We start from the raw sequence: 25,072 nt of genomic DNA on the forward strand, positions 1-25,072 counted from the left end.
AATTCTAGCTTGAGGAGGCATACCCAAGCTATTTCAAGTGTAGCCCCAGTGTTTCTGAGCGATGGGAGGGGCTAGCTGCACCAACTATGTATCCATCCAAGATGCTAGGTACATACCTGGGGTGGCTAGTATGGCCTGTGGAGCTAGCTTTAGCATTTTATTGTACTCAGAAGTTACACAAAGGAATCTACAGGCCTGTATCCTGTAAGACATTAGCTTAAACAGTTAGCATAAGGCTTTGAAGCCTGTGAACTCTGGCACAGATCACCCTGAGTTTTGGGGAACTGGGAAAGGTGTGTTTAAAGGGGAAGTTTATACCAGGTAACCACAAGAACATTGAATTGATACTAGGTTTTGATATTTTAGGATAAAATGTTGGCAAATGTTTAACTACGAACTTGCCTTGGCAATGAATTGACGTAGATGATAAATAGTTGAAATCATTAATATACTAACCTACAGGATAAAGATACCCCAACATTATTAAGGTGAGGAAATTACATATGGACAAGGGAGGCTGGGCATTTGAATGAATATTCGCGACCGCCTCTAGGCTCTATAGCCAGAGGCCAGACCACCATGTAAGAGGGAGATCTGGACCATCGGACAAGTTTGGCACGTCAGGGACAGGGCTGGACCTTTGTCTCTTACCACAAAATTCCCAAGGAAGGTTATGAATATATGAATATATAGGTGAAGAATGGGTGCAGGATATTACCTTAAGTCTGAATTTTTGCTATCTTTTTATGTGGTTTGAAGCTTTTCTGTCTTTACTAATTGTGCTAATAAAAGTGGTTAAAGTTTTGCTCTGACCTTAGTGTGAGTGTCTCTGTTGTGCACATTGGGATTCCCAACCAGATGTTGAACCTTGATTCTGTTGTGCCTGACTCTGGGACTAGAACGCTACAGTCCCCCAGCTCTTTAAATCAGAATTAATTGGAAATCAATAATAATCAATAACCACTAAAGAATCAGGCAACACTAGCCATTTGCACTCTCATGGCTACGCTATTTTTATTGTGGTAGCTTGATCAGAGCTAGTGTGGGTTTATCTCCTTGAGATGGAATTCATACCTCCAGCTCAACGTGCAGCATACCCTGCATGGACAAGACAGGCACAGGGAAATGGATATCTCACACCCAATCAAGTTAATTCCATATTTTTGGGTGAGTGTGTGTGGGGGGGATGGTAGTGGTGGTTAATGATATATGTGCTAAATGGGAAGATAAGAGAAGGGAGAAAGGTGAGGGGAAGAGGGGAAGAAGGAACATGAGAGGCAGATGTGGCGTGAGGTTGAAGTGAAGAGACAGTGAGAAGAGGAGGAGATGATTGGAGCAAAAGGCTGGTCAGCACAGGTCAGAGAAAGTCCAGTCAAAGCTGTGGAAAATAGTATCAGTGTTATGGATCTCTGTTTAAACTGCTTCTGCAGGTGCTCTGCCGGATTCATTCTTTGGCTGGTTCCTTCCTGCAGTTTCTTTCTCAGAGGACAGGTGGCTGGAGGGTGGGGAGACACCATTAGTCCTGGTGACCCCAAAATTAGGGAGGTATCTCTCTTACACAATTCTACATCTGGAGAGTTCTTGGGTTACTGGGTGAGGGAGGAGCCTGGACAGGCCCCATTTCCCCTCTCTCCATACTACTGTGCATAGAATCAGAGAAATGTAGGGCTCAAAGTGACCTCAAGAGGTCATCTAGCCCTTCCTCCTACACTGAGGAAGGATTAAATATATCTAGGCACTGTCCCTGACAGGTGTTCATCTACTTAAAAACCTCCAGTGATGGGGATTCAACAACCCCCCTAGGTAACCTATTCCCTACTTAATTATCCTTATAGCTAGAAAGCTTTTTGCTAATATCCAGTCTAAATCTCCTTTTCTGCAAACTAAGCTGATGACTTCTTGTCTGACCCTTGGTGGATATGGAGGAAACTTGATCACTATCCTTATTATAACAACCTATTACATATTTGAAGACTGTTATTAAGTCCTCCCTTAACCTTTTCTTCTCTAGTCTAAACATGGCCAGTTCTTTCAACCTTTCTGCATAGATCATGCTTCTAAACACTTTATCATTTTTTGTTGCTCTTCTCTGGGGTCTCTACAATTTGTCCACATTTTTCCTAATGTGTAGTGCCCAAAACTGGACACAGTGCTCCAGCTGAGGCCTCACCAATGCCAAGTAGAGCAGAACAATTATTTCCCATGTCTTACATATGACACTTGTTAATAAATCCCAGAATGACATTTGCCTCTTTTGTGACAGTACTTGCTTACACTGCTTTTGCAAGCACCTGTCTAACATGTATCTGCCATTTCAGATATTTAAAAAAATTTTTTTTTTGGTGTTTTAGAAAGTCGGAATGAACTAACACTGTGGCTGGATCACATAGTATGAGAATGATCTCATAGCAATGCTGTCTTCCTGATTTCCACGATAGAAAAGAGAGGGCCAGGGTCAAGGAAATGCTGTTTAGGGTCACTTAAAAATTGGAAGGAAGTTTAGGGGCTTCTGGGAGCTCTCCTGCTAAAAACAGGAATGTTCTGTACTGATGTTATCTGAGACACAGCCTAGGTCTACTCTTAAGATTGCAAAATTAGCAGACGGGCTGCTGAATAGCTAAATGGAGAAGGCCCACTGGCTCCTTTGGCTAGCCAGCTGTTATGATGAGACAAGATCAAGCACATCCATACCTCAAACTCCAGCAAGGAGGGGACTGGAGAAGCATCATTAGGCACTCTAGCACATGGGGCAATGGAGTAGACCTGGTCCACCCCAGAGTGAGCTGGATGGCTGGGGAGGCTGGGATCAAGTATCCCAAAAGAGCTCTGTGGGAAGAGGGGAAACTATCTGGACTCACTGCAATGGAAACAGCTACTTGTGTGCTGATTCTTTCTACAGACAGCGCTGTTTGGGGGCACCCTGCTCCCTGCACGGGGGAGGGACCACAGAAACATATACTTGCCCAGAATCTGTCTCACCACCTTAACAGCTCTGTGAGAGATGAATCCTCTTCTCTGAGTAATGGTTGGTAGATGATACTGATACAAAAAACTAGATCCATATTAGGCTATAACTATCCCTAACCCTCACTTTTCTACATAGGGGAAAAATGAGGGCAGCCACCATTTACGATTATCAGTGAAGACAAGCTTAGCCAGGGCTGGGATACTAAATATTTAACAAGGGCTTTTTATTTACCCTTCTCCTCACCCACTTCCACCCCAAGTGCCTAACTTTGTTCACAGTATTTATCTTGCAGCAGCTACAGTTAGCACCAAGCTGTTAGTAGCACTGTATGATTAGAAGAGTTTTGTAGCAAAATGTACTTCCACTTTGCCCCTTATGGTGATTGGTGCTGGCTGCAACTACTGACATTAATTTATGTATTAAAATGTTACAAATCATTAGAGCTAGTTATCAATGTCGTTAATGAAGATGGGTTGACAGAGAGACTACATTGGCCATTGGCAACCTTCTCAAATATTAGCTTTAAGAACCTGTCTACAAGATGTAGCTACTCAAGCGTTTTATTATTACCTTTTTGATGAGTTGTTTATACTGTGCTTAATTTCCAACGCTTTACTTTGTAGCACTGGGGATAAGTGGCGTTCCAGAAGGAAAATGATAACTCCCACATTCCACTTCACAATCTTAGCTGATTTTCTAGAAGTTATGAATGAACAAGCCACTATTTTGGTTGATAAACTTGAAAAGCACGTTGACAAAGAGCCATTTGATTGCTTTCTAGACATCACTCTCTGTGCCCTGGATATAATCTGTGGTAAGTCCTGGTGATGATTCAGCAGTTGCTATAAAAGTGCTGTAAATGATAAGGAGACTTAAAGGTACAGCAGTTACAATGCTGCAATTTCATTAGTTGAGATAACTGACAAAAAGGCCCTGCCTGTCTTGTAACAATACTTCTGCATTATCTACACTGAATGCGTCTTTTCTATTTTAATTATTTTTGTATTTGTCTGAACAATCAAATATTGTGTTATGAGAATCCTTTGTCCATGGGGTAAAACAGGGACATGGAATCTAAACTGAGGGAGAATGAAAGGAATAGGGATATTAGGACTAGACTCACAAAGAGAGTACATATTCTATAAAAAGAGAAATGCCATGAGATGAGGATGTAAATGGCTGCAATGCTTTCATGCAACACCTGGCCGTATGTTGTCAATGAATTTGACTTTTCACCCAGTTAACTTTAGTAAATTTATCTTTTCTCTTTTTCTAGAAACTGCGATGGGCAAGAATGTCAGTGCACAGAACAATAAGGATTCTGAATATGTCCGTGCTGTTTATAAGTAGGTGTAGACCTGTACAAGGCATTCTGTGCCACCTTGGTCCTCCCTTGCTTATCTGTGGGGCTGAGGGAGGCTGTATATGGAGGTAGGGTGTCAGGACGATGGTAGAACCTATGGAAGCTGTCCATGCACAGAGGAAACCTCTATAATGACTGCACAAGGCCAGCTGCTCCAACCTGTGAACAGGTTTCAGTTGCAGTTCAGTCTCTCTATGGCTAATGTTGGCTGGAATAGCCGCCATGGCTCTTTTGAGCCTTCTCTGGAGGGTGGGACATTGAATCCACATAGCACATTGGGCCCAATTCACTGTTGGTTTGCACCTTGTCCAATCATTCCCACTGGTGCAAAGTGGGAGTGAAATGCTATCTGATTAGAATGGTAATGTTTTGCACCCAGGATGCAGTATTGTAAAAAAACCAGAAAAATCAACCAGACCAAAAAACAAACAAACAAAAAAAACCGTACGCAAGATGCAGTGCTACAGTGCATGACTTCAATGGAGTTGCATGTTGCATATATATCAACATAAAATATGGCCTAATTTGGAGTTAAAGTACCTGATTCTCATTTGCACCAAAGTCCGTTTATACTACTCTAGTAGCATAAAGTGGGTGCATCTTTAATTTACTCTTGCTTCAAGGTTCCTTTATGCTGCCAGAGATAAATGAGTATCAGACCCTAAAAGGTTGTATAAGATTATATTTGAACAACCCTCAGTCACATGATAGCTATGAGCCACCAATGTAATGTGTCTGCGGAAAAAGGCAACTCAAATACTAGTTTATATTGGGCAAGGCATTTCTACTAGAGATAGAGAAGTGTTGATGCTATTGTACAAGGCACTGGTAAGATCTCATTTGGAATAGTGTGTACAGTTCTGTTCATCTATGTTCAAGAAAGATGAATTCAAACTGGAACAGGTGCAGAGAAGAGCTAATGGGATGATCAATGGAGTGGAGAGTCTATCTTTTATGAGAGGAGACTGGAAGAGTTGTCTTGTTTAACTTAGCAAAAAGAAGGCTCAGAGAGGATATGATTGGTCTCCTTACTCTGAAGCATCGGAGATGGCCACAGCTAGAGATGGGCTATTGGACGGGGAGGGCCAGTGCTTTGAGGTGGCACTAAGCATTCTCTCTCGCAGGTGCTTGGCTGGATAGTTTTTGCTCACATGCTAAGGTCACATATATGAGGTCAGCAAGGACTTGTCCGCAGGTCAGATTGGCAGTGACTTTGGATGGTTTTTGTCTTCCTTTGCAGTATGTGGGGGCAGGTCACATGTCAGGATTACCTGGGTATTCCTCATTTATTAATTTCCCTACCATTGCATGGGCCTTTGGCACTGGTACACCGCAATACCTGTTATTCTCTGTGGCTCATGATAGTCTAGTCTCCTCTGGGCTGTAATACTTTGGTCTCATTGCTGTTGCTGGGTTTAGTGTGTTGGTGGTGGCCTGTAATATACAGGTCAGTATAAATGATATGGTGGTCCCCTCTGCCTTAAATTCTATGACAATGATTTCTTTTGTGACTGACTCTTAGGTTTTGTAAAATATTTGAAGCTATGTTGCAAATGCCTGGGCCAAACCCCTCATAGGGCAAGGCTAATACTTCTGTTCCATAATTTCTATTTAGTCACAATTGTGTGATTGTCTCACTGAAAAATTGTCCTGGCAGAATTTCTTTCCATAATTTGTTTATCAGATGGCATTGCTTATGCTTCTGAATTGTGGAGAGGTTGAAATTGGAGGAAAGGTCATGTAAATTGTTAGATTTAATTAAAAAAACCGTCAACCTTTTGTTCTCAGTATACCCACTGACATCAGAGCTAGTACAGAAATATACTTGTGTGAGAGAAAATGGGGGCACATGTTCTTTTCTCATAGTGACCAACTTTTTTTTATTAATACTGATTTTTAGATGGGAATAGATTTAATTTGTGTGGCAGAGGGCTATGCAATTCCCCTTGTGGCACGGTGAGATCCTATAGGCACACTTCCCGCAGTTCTCTCTATAGGAGTTCAGAAGAAATTCACTCGCCTCTGGAGTCTTTAAACATTTCCTCTTCTCCTGGGCTCAGATTTATTTAGTTTACATAGCTTCCCCAAAAGCTGTGAGGTCTTAACAGCTCTCTCCCTTGTGGCTGAGGTTTTCTATCAAGCTGTTCCCTTTGGGACACATGAAGCCCACAGTGCCCCTTAATGGTCTGAAGTAACATGCACAGCCCAGCTGTTGCTTTCAACCACCTTCTCCTTCACCTAGACTCTTTCTCCAGTTAGTCCCTAGGCTCCAGGGGTTCAGCAGGTCACCTTGTCCTGCTGGTGTCTCCCTCTTCTGAGGGAGGAGGCAGCAGCATAGATACAGCCCTCTTTCCCTGAGCTGGTTCCGGTTGGTTGGGAGAGAGAAGCCTTGCCCCACCTTTTCTTTGCAAGGCTCCTGGTTCTGGCCCCTTGAAGGAATAGAAGCACAGGTTTTCCTCAAAAACAGACTATTCTCCTTGAACCTCTTCTTCTCTCCTTATATCTGCCTTATGTCACTTTCCTAGACTCTTGGATACCAAACCTTAAAAGGGCCACACCATGGGACAGAGGTGGGATGATCCTTAGGCCCTACTACCCTTAAGGGGACAGACCACTCCTGTCACAACCTGACAGAAGCATTTCTGTCCAAAGAAATGTGAAAAATAAGATAGATGATACTGAGCATTGTAATTAATAATAAAAAGTGGATTGATGGCATCCCTAATGACTAGAGAAAATGATTGTGTCTGGAACATCAGATGGTACTTACATCATCGTGTCCCCGACTAGGAAATTTAGACCCTGTTAGGCTCTTGTGGATGTGCTGGGGATGTTTTTCAGAAATAAGTATAATTTAATGTTATTTTTGTTACCCTAGGATGAGTGGCCTCCTTCATCAGAGACAGAGGTGTCCTTGGTTTTGGTCTGACTGGATATACCTTATGTTCCAAGAAGGAAGGGAACATAATAGAAGTCTCAAGATTCTTCACAGTTTTACTGACACTGTAACCCTGTTATTCCTTTTTTTTATTGTGTCCCAGTCAAAGGAGAGAAATACTGTAGTAAATATAGAGATTTCAGATTGTGAATGTGGTGGCTGGGCATTCAACCATTGGAAACATCACCTTATCTGAGAGATGTGTCTGGGATAGGAAAACAGAATGTTTATAATATTTAGGCCCTAAAGGAATGCCCTGAAGGGAAAGACACGATAACTAAGAATCTATTGCCTGAGTGTTGGTTTCAGCTAAAGGGTAACGCTTACATGGGAATAGTACAACCATTTATACTTGTACACTTTAGTTGGGGGAGGAGGGGAAGCCACAGAAAATTATCTTAATTCCCTTAACATACAGTGTATTGAACAGCTTAAAATAATCTAGCACTTCACCATTAGTCTTGTAACAGCTCTAAAAATCACAGCTGTTGCAAATGCTAAGACTCATTCTTTATTATTCCATGCTTTAAATAAAGAGTTTAAAAACTGCCCTACCTTTATTTTTAAATCTGTTTCAATCAAGCAATACAAAGTGATTACTACCTAAAGACCAGGTTCTGTGGTGACAGGAAGTTGAGTTAATGGAAGCTGTGCACCGATATCTGAGATCAGAATTTGCCCTTTAAAGAAGAAAGTTCAGTCACAGGACCTGATTTTCCTCTCATTTAGAGTCAGTCCCTATGCCCATTGTCTTCAGTGGCGCAGGAATCAGCCCTTAAATCACTGTAGCTCCATGGCAGTCAATGGAGTTACACCAGTGAAAAGGCCAGGAGACTCAGGTACCACATCTGAATGGGATTCTTCATCCTTTTGGTGTTGATTTGCATTCTGTGCAATGCCTCATTACTATACAGTTTTGTGATGTTGCCTGCTAAGGCAGCAGCACTGTGCTGAGGCTCAAAAATGAAGAACAATCAAAGCAAGGAGTCAACAAAGTGTTCCTGTCTGTAGCACAGGTGCATACTCCTAAGTAGCCTGTTCGTGAAAAAGCAGGACATAAAACCTCAGAATATATATGATTCACTGCATGGACAAGTGCAATCTCAACGTGCAATAGCGAAACAAGTATGAGGGGGATGGGATAGGTCCTTTTCTACCCCCAACCAATGCATAGTATAGACTCAGGGATACAGTGAATTTTTAAATATGTGGGATAAAAATTATTTTTAAGTATATACAAACAGGGGCCACACATCATTAGATTGTGGAATTTAAGCCATGAACTATGTATACATTTCTATATTAAAGATTATTGCAGAAAAATCCCGTGAAATAAAGAACCATGAACAACATAAAACTGACTTTGAAGGCAAATGTGAACAAAGTGGATCCAAAAAGAGAAGAGCTTTTCTTGATATGCTTCTGAATGCAACTGATGACAAAGGGAACAGACTGAGTTACATGGATATTCGAGAGGAAGTGGATACTTTCATGTTTGAGGTACCCCAAAGAGCTGTAGACTTTCAGAACTTGAGATCTGTTACAGAACTGAAGTTTTCCTCTTACTGGAACAGAAGCTTTACTTTTATTATTCAGTCATAACTGTAATTGTGTAGGAGGAATGTAAGAAGAGTCTGATGCACATATTGCAATATAGAATCTCATTCTTCAGAATAAAAAATATATCCAGAGCAAGAAATCTTCAATATTGTGAGTTGCAATGTTGTGGTGAAAAGAAAAGGAGTACTTGTGGCACCTTAGAGACTAACCCATTTATTTGAGCATGAGCTTCGATGAAGTGAGCTGTAGCTCACGAAAGCACATGCTCAAATAAATGGGTTAGTCTCTAAGGTGCCACAAGTACTCCTTTTCTTTTTGCGAATACAGACTAACACGGCTGTTACTCTGAAATGTTGTGGTAGAAAGTTGCACATTTCCAAATCAGGATTAAAGTCCACTGGCAGAACTATGTGCCCAGTCCTGCAAAGTGAGCACTCCCCACTCACACCAATAGTCCAATGACTATTGTGGAACTACTGCCAGGTGCCAGGGTTTGCAGGCCTGGACCTGTAGGTCCTCATCCAAAGCCTATCCAAGTCAAAGGGAGTCTTTCTGTTGACTTGAATGGACTTTGGATCAGGCTCTTAGTGAGGAAGCTGTATAATACCTACCTAGACTAGATAGATACATACCTAGAAATAAAGAAATTGCTGCACCTGATATGAACTGTGCTAATCTCTTCCCACACTGAAATCTCTCCATGCTACTAATCGCGTTGTCAGCTGTCTTTAGTACCTTTCCATTACTGTTATATCCATTGTGACACAGGATAACTGGAAGTGATCGCACTGGGCCTGATTCACTGCTGTATTGCTCGTTTTCTGCTGGTATAACTCTTTATTCCCAGAGGCAGTGGAATTAATTGTCCCATGGTCACTATTAATCTGGGGCTCGATTATAGCAAATTTGATTAAAATTAAGATATCGATCAAATGTGTTGCTAGTGAACATTCCCTTGTTTTCGTTAGCATACAGTACCTGACTGGATCAGTTTTATGTTTATAACATATAATTTTAGGAAAATTTTATTCCTATGCCCTTTTGTGGTAATTGATGGTAATACTGTATTTACAGTCCCATGATGAAAAAGATAATAGTGAGTAACTTATATACTTTATATTTCATTGTAAAGCAGTGAAGAAAGGTAAATGTCCCTCCAACAATTGACTGTGGGGGAAAATAGTGACTTTAAGATTACTGTATAGTGTTTAAATTATTGTGACTGTCCAGAGAGATTTAGTGAGTCAACCAGTTTATGTCTAAAAGGAAGTAATAGCAAACCTCTTCCTCAGAGTTTGAATGCAGAGGAAGACCGTTCACCGGGTCAGCATAGACTAGCTAAGTAATAGAAGAGGGATGGCAAAGTTAACAAGTCTGCTTGTTAACATTATGATTCTGCCCCCCCCCATATTAGTCTCCATCCATCATATTACACAACTGGTTATTTCCAGTTCAATCTTAGGTACTGGATTGTTACATGGATTCATATATTCTTAGCTTTTCTTCTGTATCTGTACAAAAAGAAACAGAGTACTTGTGGCACCTTAGAGACTAACCAATTTATTTGATTAAATACTACAAGTATTTGTATAAATACTACAGCTCACTTCATCGGATGCATACTGTGGAAAATACAGAAGATGTTCTTATACATACAAACCATGAAAAAATGGGTGTTTACCACTACAAAAGGTTTTCTCTCCCCCCACCCCACTCTCCTGCTGGTAATAGCTTATCTAAAGTGATCACTCTCCTTACAATGTATATGATAATCAAGTTGGGCCATTTCCAGCACAAATCCAGGTTTCCCCCCGCCACACACACACACTCCCACTCTCCTGTTGGTAATAGCTTATCTAAAGTGATCACTCTCCTTACAATGTGTATGATAATCAAGGTGGGCCATTTCCAGCACAAATCCAGGGTTTAACAAGAACTTCAGAGGGGCGGGTGGAGGGGTAGGAAAAAACAAGGGGAAATAGGTTACCTTGCATAATGACTTAGCCACTCCCAGTCTCTATTCAAGCCTAAGTTAATTGTATCCAATTTACAAATGAATTCCAATTCAACAGTCTCTTGCTGGAGTCTGGTTTTGAAGTTTTTCTGTTGTAATATCGCAACTTTCATGTCTGTAATCGCGTGACCAGAGAGATTGAAGTGTTCTCCGACTGGTTTATGAAAGTTATAATTCTTGACATCTGATTTGTGTCCATTTATTCTTTTACGTAGAGACTGTCCAGTTTGCCCAATGCACATGGCAGAGGAGCATTGCTGGCACATGATGGCATTTATCACATTGGTAGATGTGCAGATGAACGAGCCTCTGATGTTATTAGGCCCTGTGATGGTGTCTCCTGAATAGATATGTGGGCACAGTTGGCAACGGGCTTTGTTGCAAGGATAGGTTCCTGAGTTAATGGTTCTGTTGTGTAGTATGTGGTTGCTGGTGAGTATTCGCTTCATGTTGGTGGGCTGTCTGTAGGCAAGGGCTGGCCTGTCTCCCAAGATTTGTGAGAGTGTTGGGTCATCCTTCAGGATAGGTTGTAGATCCTTAATAATGCGTTGGAGGGGTTTTAGTTGGGGGCTGAAGGTGACGGCTAGTGGCATTCTGTTATTTTCTTTGTTAGGCCTGTCCTGTAGTAGGTGACTTCTGGGAACTCTTCTGGCTCTATCAATCTGTTTCTTCACTTCCGCAGGTGGGTATTGTAGTTGTAAGAATGCTTGATAGAGATCTTGTAGGTGTTTGTCTCTGTCTGAGGGGTTGGAGCAAATGCGGTTGTATCGCAGAGGTTGGCTGTAGACGATGGATCGTGTGGTGTGGTCAGGGTGAAAGCTGGAGGCATGTAGGTAGGAATAGTGGTCAGTACGTTTCCAGTATAGGGTGGTGTTTATGTGACCATCGTTTATTAGCACTGTAGTGTCCAGGAAGTGGATCTCTTTTGTGGACTGGACCAGGCTGAGGTTGATGGTGGGATGGAAATTGTTGAAATCGTGGTGGAATTCCTCAAGGGCTTCTTTTCCATGGGTCTAGATGATGATGATGGTATCAATATAGCGCTAGTAGAGTAGGGGCGTTAGGGGACGAGAGCTGAGGAAGCGTTGTTCTAAGTCAGCGATAAAAATTTTGGCATACTGTGGGGCCATGCGGGTACCCATAGCAGTGCCGCTGATTTGAAGGTATACATTGTCCCCAAATGTAAAATAGTTATGGGTAAGGACAAAGTCACAAAGTTCAGCCACCAGGTTAGCCGTGACATTATCGGGGATAGTGTTCTTGACGGCTTGTAGTCCATCTTTGTGTGGAATGTTGGTGTAGAGGGCTTCTACATCCATAGTGGCCAGGATGGTGTTATCAGGAAGATCACCTCAGGGCCTATGCTACCAGCACTCCCAGCTGTCTTCGAGACACCACTGACTCCTGAGGAAACTACAATCCATCGGTGATCTTCCTGATAACACCACCGTTCCTCAGACGTTCTTGTTAAACCCTGGATTTGTGCTGGAAATGGCCCACCTTGATTATCATACACATTGTAAGGAGAGTGATCACTTTAGATAAGCTATTACCAACAGGAGAGTGGGTTGGTGGGGGTGGGGAGAAAACCTGGATTTGTGGTGGAAATGGCCCAACTTGATTATCATACACATTGTAAGGAGAGTGATCACTTTAGATAAGCTGTTACCAGCAGGTGAGTGGGGTGGGGGGAGAGAAAACCTTTTGTAGTGGTAAACACCCATTTTTTCATGCTTTGTATGTATAAGAACATCTTCTGTATTTTCCACAGTATGCATCCGATGAAGTGAGCTGTAGCTCACGAAAGCTTATGCTCAAATAAATTGGTTAGTCTCTAAGGTGCCACAAGTGCTCCTTTTCTTTTTGCGAATACAGACTAACACGGCTGTTACTCTGTATCTATACAGTTAGGCTACATCACTAAAATATCTCTAATTCCTTGAATATATTTAATTTCATATTCATGAAGATAATGCAGATCTGAACATCTGAGTAAATCTGTACCTCTAGGGGCATGATACAACAGCTGCTGCTATGAGCTGGGCCATCTACTTACTTGGATGTCATCCAGAAGCCCAGAAGAAAGTTCACAGAGAATTGGATGAAGTGTTTGGTTAGTTTCTATCCTTTGCTTCTTTGTAGGTGTAAGTTTGCACTGACAGTATATGGTTTAATAGTCATTTCTATCTAGAGATTTATAAAGGAAAATAAACACCTGCTGTGCCACTGTACATGCTGTAACTCTTCTGTGTATAAAGACACGCCAGTGGTAGTTGGTTTGATGCTAAGGGAAGTATGACAGATCTCAAAGATTGCAAAGTCTTTCGGGCAGGTACCATCTCTTTGTTGTATATTTGTACCGCGCTTATCACAATGGAATCCTGGTCCATGACTTGGGCTCCTAGGTGCTACTGCAATAAAAATAATCAGTAGGGCTCTGAGTCTATCCCAGAGGTCACGGAAGTCACGGATTCCTTGATTTTCCATGACCTCCATGACTTCTGCAGTAGCCGGTGTGGCTGACTCCAGGGCCACCCAGGCAGCTGGCCCCGGGGACAGCCACTCCAGCCACTGCTGGAGCAGCTCTGCAGCCAGCTGCTGGGGTGGCCCCAGGGCCGGCTGCACTGTTTGCCGCTGGGGCAGCCCCGGGGTCCGCTCCAGCAGTGGCTGGAGCAGCTGGCCCCGGGGACTGCCTGAGCAGTGGTCCTGGGGGTGGTGGGAGCAGAAGCGAGTGGGTGGCCCCGAGGGCAGCTGGACCAGTTGCTGCGTGGTAGCCCCCAACAGCTGGTGCCACTGGCCCCTGCCCTCCCTGAGCAATGTCCCCCTAGCCTCTCCCCCCAGAGCAGCGTCCCACTTTCCCAGCTAAGATTTAGTCAGGGGTATATAGAAAAGTCCCAGACAGGCCATCTATGATGTTCCCCTCTGGTGTTATCTAGACTGGTGATCTGCTAGGTCACTCCAGTTCTTGACTCTGGGAGCCAGCCTTACCCTGCTCTGCTGTGAGAACCCCCATTCCTAGGCTGTTCACGCACAGCCTCTGGCACGTAAGCTGCTCTTTGGATTGTGCAACTGAATGATACTAGCCAATATCTGCGGTCCCAGACACAAACCCTAGGAACCTCCATCTTGCAGTGTCCAGTTATGCCTGCTGGATGCTGAAAGCTTATATTAGTTCGTCAGTTTAACAAATAAATTGATATGTACCAGGCTTGTTATCCCAAGGGGAGTCTCTGACACGCTTTAAACCAAGCACACTGCTTCAGGTAGAATAAACAAAGAGATTTATTACTATAAAGATAGATTTTAAGTGATTATAAGACAAAGCATAACAAGGTGGATTTGGTCAAATGAAATAAAAGTAAAACACATTCTAAGCTGATCTTAACACTTTCAGTGCCCTTACAAACTTAGATGCGTCTCACCACAAGCTGGCTGGTTGCCCTTCAGCCAGGCTCTCCCCTTTGATCAGCGCTTCAGTCGCTTGGTGTGGTGTCTGTAGATGGAGGTAGAAGAGAGAGGAAGAGCATGGCAAATGTCTCTTCCTTTTTCTTTTATCATGTTCTTTCTTCCCTCTTGGCTTCGCCCCTTCCCCCCGGCCCCCCGAATCAGGTGAGCATTACCTCATCACAGTCCCAAACTGACCAAAGGAAGGGGAGTGACTCACTCGAAAGTCCAACAGATCCTTTGTTGTTGCCTAAGCCAGTGTCCTTTGTTCCTGTGAGGCTGGGCTGGGTTTGTCCCATACATGCCCTGATGAGGTGTGAACTGCCCCTCTACTCTTGGGGACGTTTTGCCTGGGCTTACTTTAAGCCATGAAGACACATTTTCAGCCTCATAACTATATACATGAAATTACAACCTATAACATTACTATAACATTACTGTAACAACAATTACTATGACATCAGTATAACAACAATGCTCATGTTGCCTTCCAAAGACACCTGACATGACAAACTTTGCATTGGATACCACGCAGTCATTTTACAAGGATGAACATGGGGATGCGGGGTGTTTCCCCTGAGGTACTGAGCATCAAACCGTGAATTTTTGTTTATTGCATGTGACCTGTCTGACTTTTACTAAAAATACCCATGATTAAATTGTAGGCTTAATAATAATAATTGTAGTTGAAGAAAGTCACAAGAATAAATATTTGGACAAATGATTCAAACTCATAAGTGTAACCCACATGCCTAACAGGGAGATATCTCTTTAAGAGATCTGTAGGGGGTAGGAATGAGTTGTGTCTGGGTCATTGTTGCTAGGCAAATGCACAATTAACTCTCCACACTCAGAAGTTTCTGGAATTGTGGGTGGCAATTTTGGGTATGCTCAAAAGGTTCCCTGTTACTGGACTCAAACTCCATGAGGGCTAGTAGTCACGGCAGCTGCTTTACAAAAGACCATGTTCCTTGTGTGGGTTCGAAGAAGCTGAGCCACAGGAGCTGAAAGCAGGCTGTTGTAATTAATTCTGAAGTATTTTGCAGCAGGTTTTTTTTAATCTGTATACTTAAAGTGAGTGCTCGTTTAATTAATTAGCTGACTAGTGTGAGCCCCCCCTTTGGGGATGCTATGCAGCCCCGCCCCTTCCACAGGAGGCCCCGCCTCATCACCTCTCCCATCTGCCACAGCCCTGAGCTCCCCCACCCCCACAGCTGGAGGAACCCCAGCCATCCCCAGCACTGGGCTTCGGGAAAGGGTGGAGCATGGGCAGGGCCAGGGCTTGGCTTAGGGGAGGCTTAGCCTCCCCTGACCTATTATACCTGCCACCCATGCTAGCTAACTGAGTGATTGCAGCAGAGGAAGAGGAACGGTCTGCATGAATTCCAGTTGGAGGTTTCTGCAAGCAAGAGGAAAGAATTTATTGCTGCAGTGCTTTTAACTCAGCAGACTGTAACTGAGACTCAGGTGAATTCTACCTTAGCTTTTGGGAACTCTGAGTTTCTTATCACTGTGTTTCTGTGGGGACTGACCTGTTAAGATTTAATTTGTCTTCTTTATTTCTGTTATGTTTAATTGTGAAGATCATGTATGTGGATTATAAAGGAGCCATGTTATGATGTAGGAATTAAGTTGTTATTATGACTATTATTATTATGTTTTTGTCATTATAAAGTTGGTACTTAAGAATTAAGTTCATTCCTTTTGTTCTTTTTGGATTTGAATGTGGGGAGGTTGATCTTGTGCAATCCTAGCTGAAAATCCTCAGTGACTGAATTCTGGGTCTCCAGGTGCTTTTCGATGGGAGCTGGGTTCTTTTAAGCACTGGAGAAGGGCAATGATGTAAACTCTAGCCCATTCAAAGGTTATGTAAGCCCAGTGGTGGAGTTGTACTTTTGTCAGCATTTAAGAGAGTTGGGAGCCCCTTAAGATAGCTTGTGTCTTTAGTCTGATTAGGACAGTTGTTTCTCACACCCCTGTTGTCATTCTGATCAGGGAACTCTGACCGGCCTGTCACAATGGATGACCTTAAGAAGCTCCGGTATCTTGAGTGTGTCATTAAAGAAGCCCTTCGTCTCTTCCCTTCTGTTCCATCCTTTGCCCGCACCACAAGTGAAGATTGCCATATTAGTAAGTAGTAGTATTTATTATTATTTTTTATTTTCATAGTGTGTAGGTGCCCCTGCCATGTACCAGGACCCTTTTAGGCTAGGTACTACTGTACAAAGAAAGTACAAAAAGATGTTCCCTGTCCCAAAGGACTTACAATCTACATATAAGACAAGGAAGATCAGATGGATACAGACAGACCAATGTGGAGTACAAGAAAGCAATAAGACACTCAGATTTGGTTAGCAGGTTAGCCTCTTACGTCAGCACAACAGTAGTCTAGTCCAGGGGTAGGCAACCTATGGCATGGGTATCAAAGGCGGCACGTGAGCTGATTTTCAGTGGTACTCACAGTGCCCGGGTCCTGGCCACCAGTCTGAGGGGCTCGGCATTTTAATTTAATTTTAAATGAAGCTTCTGAAACATTTTTAAAAACCTTGTTTACTTTACATACAACAATAGGTTAGTTATGTATTATAGACATATTGAAAGAAACCTAAAAATGCTAAAATGTATTACTGGCACGTGAAACCTTAAATTTGAGTGAATAAATGAAGACTCGGCACACCACTTCTGAAAGGTTGCCAACCCCTGGTCTAGACATTGTCAAGTTTTTGAAGGGCTCGCTGCAAAAGAGAGTTTTGAAGGAGGAGGATGAGTTAGTTTTGTGGATGTTTACAGGTAGTAAATCTCAGCCTTGTCTGTATTCATCATTTTTAGGTATGAGAGGTATCTGCTGTCACGGTGATGCATAAGTAAAGAACCGTTTTTGTGCTTTCTATCCATTTACAGGAAGCCACTTACTTTACCGGCTTGTTGTTTCTTTTTTTGCAGGAGGATTTAAGATACCAAAAGGTACAGAGGTAATCATTGTTACTTATGCACTGCACAGAGATCCAGAGGTTTTCCCAGATCCTGAGGAATTCAGGCCTGAGCGATTCTTCCCTGAGAATTCTAGTGGAAGGCATATATATGCGTATGTGCCCTTCTCTGCTGGATCCAGAAACTGCATTGGTACGTAGGTGATAAAAACCGAAGTGTAATAGGCCTCTGTTGGGAGGCTGACACTGGCCCTTTATGAAGGAATATATCAGTGCACCTAAGACTGGTTAGTTGACCCCTCCTCCCCATTAGACTTAAGAGAGGATACTTGGGCCATAGAGGGAAGGAGAAACGGTGAGCCAGAGACATGGAGTATCAGAGCTTGAGAGGAGTCAGAGACAGGAAGCACCAGGAAAGAGCTGTCAAGCGTTGCTTGGGAGAGCTACAAGAGACCTGGTAGTTACAGCTGAGTTCTGAGGAGAGCTGGAACAGAACTGCTGGTGAGAACTGACTAAAGTTGGGACCCTGATGAGCAGAAGGCTTGGGCAGTGGCCGCGAGGCAAAAAGGAAAGATCCAGCTTGGCCAGGGGAAGCTGAGCCTGGAAGCAAGAGGGTGGACTCTGGAAGGATGTTCCCTGAGCAGGGGTAGGGCTCCCAGACAGGGAGGCCTGGGGAATAGAATGCTGTGGAGAGCTCTCTTGTGGGAGACCTGGCTTGGGGGAGCTGTGGGAAGAATCATGAGACTGGTCACTCTCTGGTGCATTACCTGGAGAGCAGGCCCTGCCTAGATCAGGAGTCAAAGGGTCTGGGAACACAGGGTTGCTGTTGACTGCCAGTGGGTAACCTGGAGGTGTTGTCCATGAAGAGGGGAATGGAAAAATAGTTGTACCTTTATGCTTACTGTGGGTTTGTCAAGAATGGTTTTTCTACAAGGGTTTTGGGGGAATTAATACACTGGTATATTTGAATAAATTACTCTGAGTGGCGGGCTTTGTATTAGACACTGAGAGACTGTTTCATAGGTGAACAAAAAGGGGAAACTGAGGCAGGGGCACCTGTCATGCTGTAGCCTGCTGTTGGAGGGTGCTGTGTAGCATGCCCCACGCAAGGTTGCCTCATGATAGCCTTCATACTTGGTTATTGAACTTACCACTAAGACTGGTTAGATGAAGTTACCTTTGCTGCAGTACCCACAGCAGAGCTTATGCATTCTAATGGAAATGTAATCCTGTGTGCTTAATAACTGAGGCAGAGCAATTCTTACTGGTACCTCATTCTTCAGACTGATGAAATATTTACATTTTCTTTCTTCCCATGGGGTTCTTCAGAGTCTACTTTGTTTCCTCCTTACTGGGACTTGATCCACATGTAACTCTGTGTCATGCTAACATCAGTTCTGTCTCAAGAGGGCTGGGCCTGGTTTCCATCAGAGTTCAGAGCCACTCAAAGACACCATGGCAGCTCACTAGGGAACAGCATGAGCCACTCTCTCTCTCCCTCCCCTTGGGATATGTTTGCTGGCTATTCTGTGATCCCAACCACTGGTGGACTGCAGCCTGGAGGAGAAAATTTAAGACCCCCTTTCAGTCTTCTGCAGTAACTGCTGGGGTGTTCACTGAGCTCCTAAAACTTGTAAGCAGTCCAGGGAAGGGACTGTGTCTGCACTTGTTTCTCTGAAGCACCTAACACAGTTGTGTAGGTTCAGAAATAAACAACTTTTGGAGAATTGTATGTAGTATATAGTTGGTGTGACATTAAAGGAACTGTTTCTTTGTGGATCCTTATTCCGGAGGTTCTGTTCTACCACATTAACTATGAATGATGCAAAGTATTGAGAGGAAGGCAAATTTCTGTTGTTCTGATCTCATTTCATTTTCAGGATTTCATTCCATTTTGAATGGGTCAGTCCCAATGACAGAAGCACAATTGCAGGCAAAGCTCTCAGCAACAGCTGTTGAGACTCTTCTGTCAGCAATACAAAGTAGACATTCTTAGGAGTCCAAATACAAATGAAGTTAATTAAAAAAAAAACAAACCCAAATCAAACAAACAAAGCCAAAGATTACGTTTTACTCTTGAGCAGATCTTTGCACATTGAAAGATGATCTAACTTATCATAATCAGGCTAATTGTTGTTTCTAGTGCACCCAAATTGTTTGAGGTATTTTACAGGCATAAAGATTCCTGCCTAGGCAGCTTGCAGTCTGAACAGACAATGTACAGAGAAGGGGTTGAGGGAAGGGAGAGAGACACTGGTCAGACTTCAAAGCAACTGCATATATGTTTTCCCTTTATGATCAGCAAGGGCACCCACTCTAGGCTTCCAGCTCCTCAGCCATCACATCTCTGGGGTGGAGACTCATGACTCTCTCCCTCCTGACCAAGGTTTTTCTAGGTTGCAGAGTTCCCTGCCTCTTGTGAATTTCCCAGCAACTTGGACTGCCTATGCAGAGCTGCTTTGATTTTCTCCTCAGAGACTATAAACAGAAAAAGGACCCACCATTATAAGTTACCACACAGCTTTTTCTAAGCAAGCACACTTTTTCTTAAGATAAAAGCATTACAGAGAAAACATATTAAAAACAAACAAACAAAAAGTACACATCACTACACATGTACACATTACTACACATGTACTAATAAACTTATCAAAGATTACCGCCATCTCCACAAGGGCTCTGGTTGGTCTCAGTCCTTCCAACCCTTCCCAAAAGATTGGGGCCCTTCCCGTGGACAGCAGGTCCTGTCTATTTGCTGGATCAGAAAGAAGGCCCCAAGTCAGTTTAAATTCAAACTATTTATCCAAAAATCCTTTCTTTGTCTGTTGGCCTCTGGAGAACCCAGTCTGAACTAGTATATGCGGGCCTCTCTAGGTGGTGGTACCTCATTGGAGGCTTTACTATCTGAGTGAATTTGCCTTATCACCTTGCAACTGTTCTTAGTTCCCGGAGGGGCTGTGGTTACCTGCCCCATGGAATTACATATAATCCCTGGCCCACAATGATATATAAACTTAATACAGTAAGATCTCCCAAAGATATTGCAGGAAACTGCCATAGCTCTCACAGACAGCACAACACAACTTTTAAAATCCTCTGCCTCTATAATCTTTGGCTAGCTGCCTGGTCTGTGACCCTTGTCAATTTGCTTAGCTCCTTTTTCTTTTTATTTCTATTTTCTCCTCTCTCTACTTTTCTCTTAAACCTTTGATTATTTGTCTAATTTCTCCCCTCCCTATTTCACCAGCACACTCTACTTTTAGGATAACAATGAAATCAACAAAGCTCTCTCTTTTTTCCTTCTATGTGTGCTCTTCCTGCTGTCCATGTGCGGTGATCCTGGAGCTGAGCCCTTCTCCTCCTCCTCCTCCTCATTTAGGCCTAAATGTAACATAACAGGGTCACATTTTGTATTAGGTTTTCCTCCATGATACTTTAACTTTAAGTTTAACTTTAAGGCCAACTTTAAGCTCCAAGTGGAGGCTATGCATATTTTAAATCTGATTCTTCCCTGCTGTAGATATGGAAGGAAACAGATCTATCACAAATCCCATTCTTGGTAACATCTGTACTATCCTGAATTTGGGCTATATTGGTTTATAATCTGTGACTGCAGATGCACAGTTATTCCCATGCTGCATTTTGTGAGAAATCTTTAAGTGTAATTATGAGGGCTGTTAGTACTAAACTACTATTGTTTATGTTCCAATTTAACCTGAAGGCCAGCGCTTTGCACAGGTGGAAGAGAGAGCTGTTCTAGCCATCATCCTACAACGCTTTTGGGTGGAAACAAGTCAAAAGCGAGAAGATCTTGATTTGGTCGCAGAATTAATTCTTCGCCCAAATAAGGGCATCTGGATCCAGCTGAAGAGGAGAAGAGAGTGTGTGTCATAAGAATAAAGCTTACAAGGATTTTAGATCCTAGAACATGTGCTCAGTAGTATCCTGTAGTTTATTCATCTTTAATCACATAAGAAGACTTAACAGAATTGTAAATATATCAAAATATTTCAGAATCTCTTGACCTTTGACCTATAAATATTTATCTCAGGATGTGATCTTTCCCTCCCATTCAGTTGGCTCAGGATGTCTCAGAAAGTAGCATTGACAGTTGAATGCCTTGTATCCTTACTATCCATTGTCATGGCACTTTACATCACTTTCTCTGAGACCACCATTCATATTGCTCCATGAAATGGTCAGCTGACTGACTTCTCACCCTGGAGGAAAAGTTACTAAGGTGTAGGACATGCCCAGCTTCCACTCTCCCAAGGGTAAGGGTATGGAGGTGGTCTTCCACCCACTGTCTCTTAATTACAAACGCAAGGTACTGTTACAGTCTTCATTAGAATATTTTTGGTGGACAACTCCATACCTTATGTGAGTGAAATCAGACAACTATAGTTCTTGCATGGAACTGTAGCCTTGACAGGCTAAATGTAGAAAACTGAATGTGAATTTGGAGAGATCTGAAAAGAATGAGCCAGATTCTTAGCTGGTATGAATCAGCTTAGCTCTATGGTCTTCAGTGGAGCTGTGTGAGTTTTCACCAGCTCAGGATCTGGCTCAGTATATTTAGCGATTATTCATCCAAAATTGTTTTTTGTTGTTGTTGAGTTCATTCTGCAGTTTATGGCATGTCCCAAACTCTCCTCTCACTTAAAGCAGTGCAGTCTTACTGGCTTCAATAGAGTTATTCCTGCGTGAATGAGGGGAGAATTTCACAAATGACTTCCAGTGTGCCTATTGAAGGGAGGGAAATATATTTTCCAAAATGTATGTGTTTTTCACAGTTATTTTTGAATGTTATTGCGGCCTTGACTGTTGGATTAATTTGTCATGTAACTTATATTATATAGTATGATATAATACATTCAGCTAATAGTCAAATCTGATTGAGATTTATATAAACCTCTGCACTTTAAATGATATTGACATTCTTTACAAATGGTTATAAATTATTAGAATGGATTTTTTGTCCAGTTTCTGGCATTTGGCTCGCAAAAGCAATCAGTAGATGAGCGTCTTTCCTTAGGAGAAAAAGAAAATTGAGGTAGCCTGGATGATGAACTACCTCCCTTAATAGAGCAAAAGAAAAGGAGTACTTGTGGCACCTTAGAGGCTAACAAATTTATTAGAGCATAAGCTTTCGTGGGCTACAGCCCACTTCATCGGATGCATAGAATGGAACATATAGTAAGAAGATATATATACACACACACACACACACACACACACACACACACACACACACACACACACACGAAGAACATGAAAAGGTGGACGTAGCCATACCAACTGTAAGAGGCTAATTAATTAAGATGAGCTATTATCAGCAGGAGAAAAAAAAACTATTGTAGTGATAATCAAGATGGCCCATTTAGACAGTTGACAAGAAGGTGTGAGGATACTTAACATAGGGAAATAGATTCAATATGTGTAATGACCCAGCCACTCCTATTCTCTATTCAAACCCAAGTTAATAGTATCTACTTTGTATATTAATTCAAGCTCAGCAGTTTCTCATTGGAGTCTGTTTTTGAAGCTTTTCTGTTGCAAAATTGCCACGTTTAAGTCTGTTACTGAGTGGCCAGAGAGGTTGAAGTGTTCTCCTACCGGTTTTCGAATGTTATGATTCCTGAAGTCAGATTTGTGTCCATTTATTCTTTTGCGTAGAGACTGTCCGGTTTGGCCAATGTACATGGCAGAGGGGCATTGCTGGCACATGATGACATATATCACATTGGTAGATGTGCAGGTGAACGAGCCCCTGATGGCATGGCTAATGTGATTAGGTCCTATGATGGTGTCACTTGAATAAATATGTGGACAGAGTTGGCATCGGGCTTTGTTGCAAGGATAGGTTACATAGGTTATAGAGCAGTTACTCCAGCACAAGGTGGATCTGTGTTTGCCTGGCCTGTGCACAAAGTGAGAATTTTGGTTGCCAGCACAAATAATTGTAACAATTTGACATTCAGGGTCAAAGTCTGCTCTGAGATCCGACTCCTGGTCCAAATCCTACTTGAGTCAGTTGGTGCTGCACCTAGTAATTGAGAATAGAATTTGACCCCCCCCCCACCCAGTCATGAATTGCTGCTATTCTCACAGGGTGGACAAAGAGCTGACACGGAAGTGAAATATCATGGCAGTTTATGATTTTGTACTGTGGGGCTGGGCAGAAAGCTCTTCTCTCTCTCTACAACTCCATGAAGCACACACTTGATTGACTGTGTGGGGAGTGCCCCACAAAAACAAGGACACTGAATTAACTCTGAAAGGGTTTGAGCCAATGAGCAGACAGGAGGTGGGATGGTTCACCAGCCTGGGAAGATTCAGAGAAGAAATAAAGAAGAAGCTGGCTAGCAAGCAGTAGCCCTGAGCTGGGGCAGAGAGAGAGAGAGACTGAACCTGGAGCTGCTGGGAGGAGAGCCAGTTGCTTGCAAAAGGGGACTTTCATAAATTCACAGCCTGGAGTTCACAGGACAGCTGAGACCACTGTTCTGAGCTCACAGGTTAGCCTGACCCAAGGGGTGGGGGATTGCATTGGCGTGGGGCAGAGAGTCTGTGTGTATCTAGCCAGCCAGCGCAGGAGGGGCTGCGGCTCTATCGGGGCAAGAAAGTCTGTATAACCCCTGCTAGAGTTCCTGACCTAGGTCTACTCCTTGTTTGCTTGGGTGAGATAAGTGTTGTTCTATTGTTAAGTGTAGTGCATACTCCTGACCCCTGTAGGAGAGAGTGTTGGTGTTTGTGCAGAGGTGTGTGGCTGGGACCTGGGACCCCTCTCCAATTGTTGGAATCCCCCACCTTACAATACTTTCATATAGGAAATATTGGTAATGTATTTAATGTACCTAATCTTGGTCTATTTTTAGCTATCTGGACAATATGCATTATTTTTCAATAAAGTTTTTATTAGTTAAAGATATTTTTAAACTGAAGACCTATTACACAGTGTACATTTCCATGTAAAAATATAGTGGGGATGTTACAAAATGGAAAGATTAAAATTGCAACAGAGGGACACTTAATATGTTAAAAGAAAAGGAATACTTGTGGCACCTTAGAGACTAACAAATTTATTTGAGCATAAGCTTTCGTGAGCTACAACTCACTTCATCAGATGCATTCTGTAATACATTGTTGCCTTACAGTGTTGTGAATTTGTTTATAAAATGTTGACTTTGCTACATTGCTCCCTAGATCAATAAAACAATATATCTTAAATAATCTGTTTGTACTGTGACAGTTAATGCAATGATTTTTAATATTTTTCTAATTACAAATATCTTTGGGAAATGCAAATACAATTTACTGTGTGTATGGGTGCGCAAGCCAGGAATTGAATGATGTCCATGAAAGACTCAGAGAAGATAAATTGTTTCTAATTTGAAATTCAGAGGTCACATCCACTCTTTACTAGAGCTGGTCGAATAATTCAAAAAGTGACTTGTAAATAATTTCATGAACAAAAATAGCAAGTTCAGCTTGCTCTTGTATTCAGACAAGTGCTGAGGTTTTGTGAAAATGTTAATATCTGAATAGTTGAGATTTTAATAGTTTTTAGCACAAATAATCATTCTTTCAAAAATTTGTGCCAGAAATAAAATAATAAACAGTGTGAATAAAGTATGTATAAAAGTTTTAGTCACCCTGTCAGGAACAGGAAACAATACTACTGGCCAATCACACACCTAAAATAGAGAGCAGTAAACAGCTAAACTGCACAATGTTTGGGATGAAATTTGTACACAGAAATTATTCACTGAATACCTGTGACACAGAATTCCACTTAGTCAATTCAAAGGTTTGTAAACTAGAAAAAGGTGTTGCAATGACTTAGTTCTTATAGGTT

At 42.4% G+C, this 25,072-nt stretch overlaps 1 protein-coding gene across 1 annotated transcript in view; it reads left to right on the forward strand.

Annotated features, from left to right (window-relative positions):
* Nucleotides 1-22,455, forward strand: part of LOC125635830 (cytochrome P450 4V2-like) — a 36,983-nt gene extending 14,528 nt beyond the window's left edge. The window contains exons 4-11 of the mRNA XM_048848040.2: nucleotides 3,592-3,782; nucleotides 4,245-4,314; nucleotides 7,210-7,336; nucleotides 8,578-8,769; nucleotides 12,854-12,956; nucleotides 16,283-16,417; nucleotides 17,231-17,410; nucleotides 20,939-22,455. Coding sequence (XP_048703997.1) covers nucleotides 3,592-3,782; nucleotides 4,245-4,314; nucleotides 7,210-7,336; nucleotides 8,578-8,769; nucleotides 12,854-12,956; nucleotides 16,283-16,417; nucleotides 17,231-17,410; nucleotides 20,939-21,111 — 1,171 coding nt within the window. The 3' untranslated portion in view covers nucleotides 21,112-22,455. The remainder of the gene's footprint in view (nucleotides 1-3,591; nucleotides 3,783-4,244; nucleotides 4,315-7,209; nucleotides 7,337-8,577; nucleotides 8,770-12,853; nucleotides 12,957-16,282; nucleotides 16,418-17,230; nucleotides 17,411-20,938) is intronic.
* The last annotated feature ends 2,617 nt before the right edge of the window (nucleotides 22,456-25,072 follow it).

This window comes from Caretta caretta, chromosome 4 (genome assembly GCF_965140235.1).
Source record: "Caretta caretta isolate rCarCar2 chromosome 4, rCarCar1.hap1, whole genome shotgun sequence".
Lineage (NCBI taxonomy): Eukaryota > Metazoa > Chordata > Testudines > Cheloniidae > Caretta > Caretta caretta.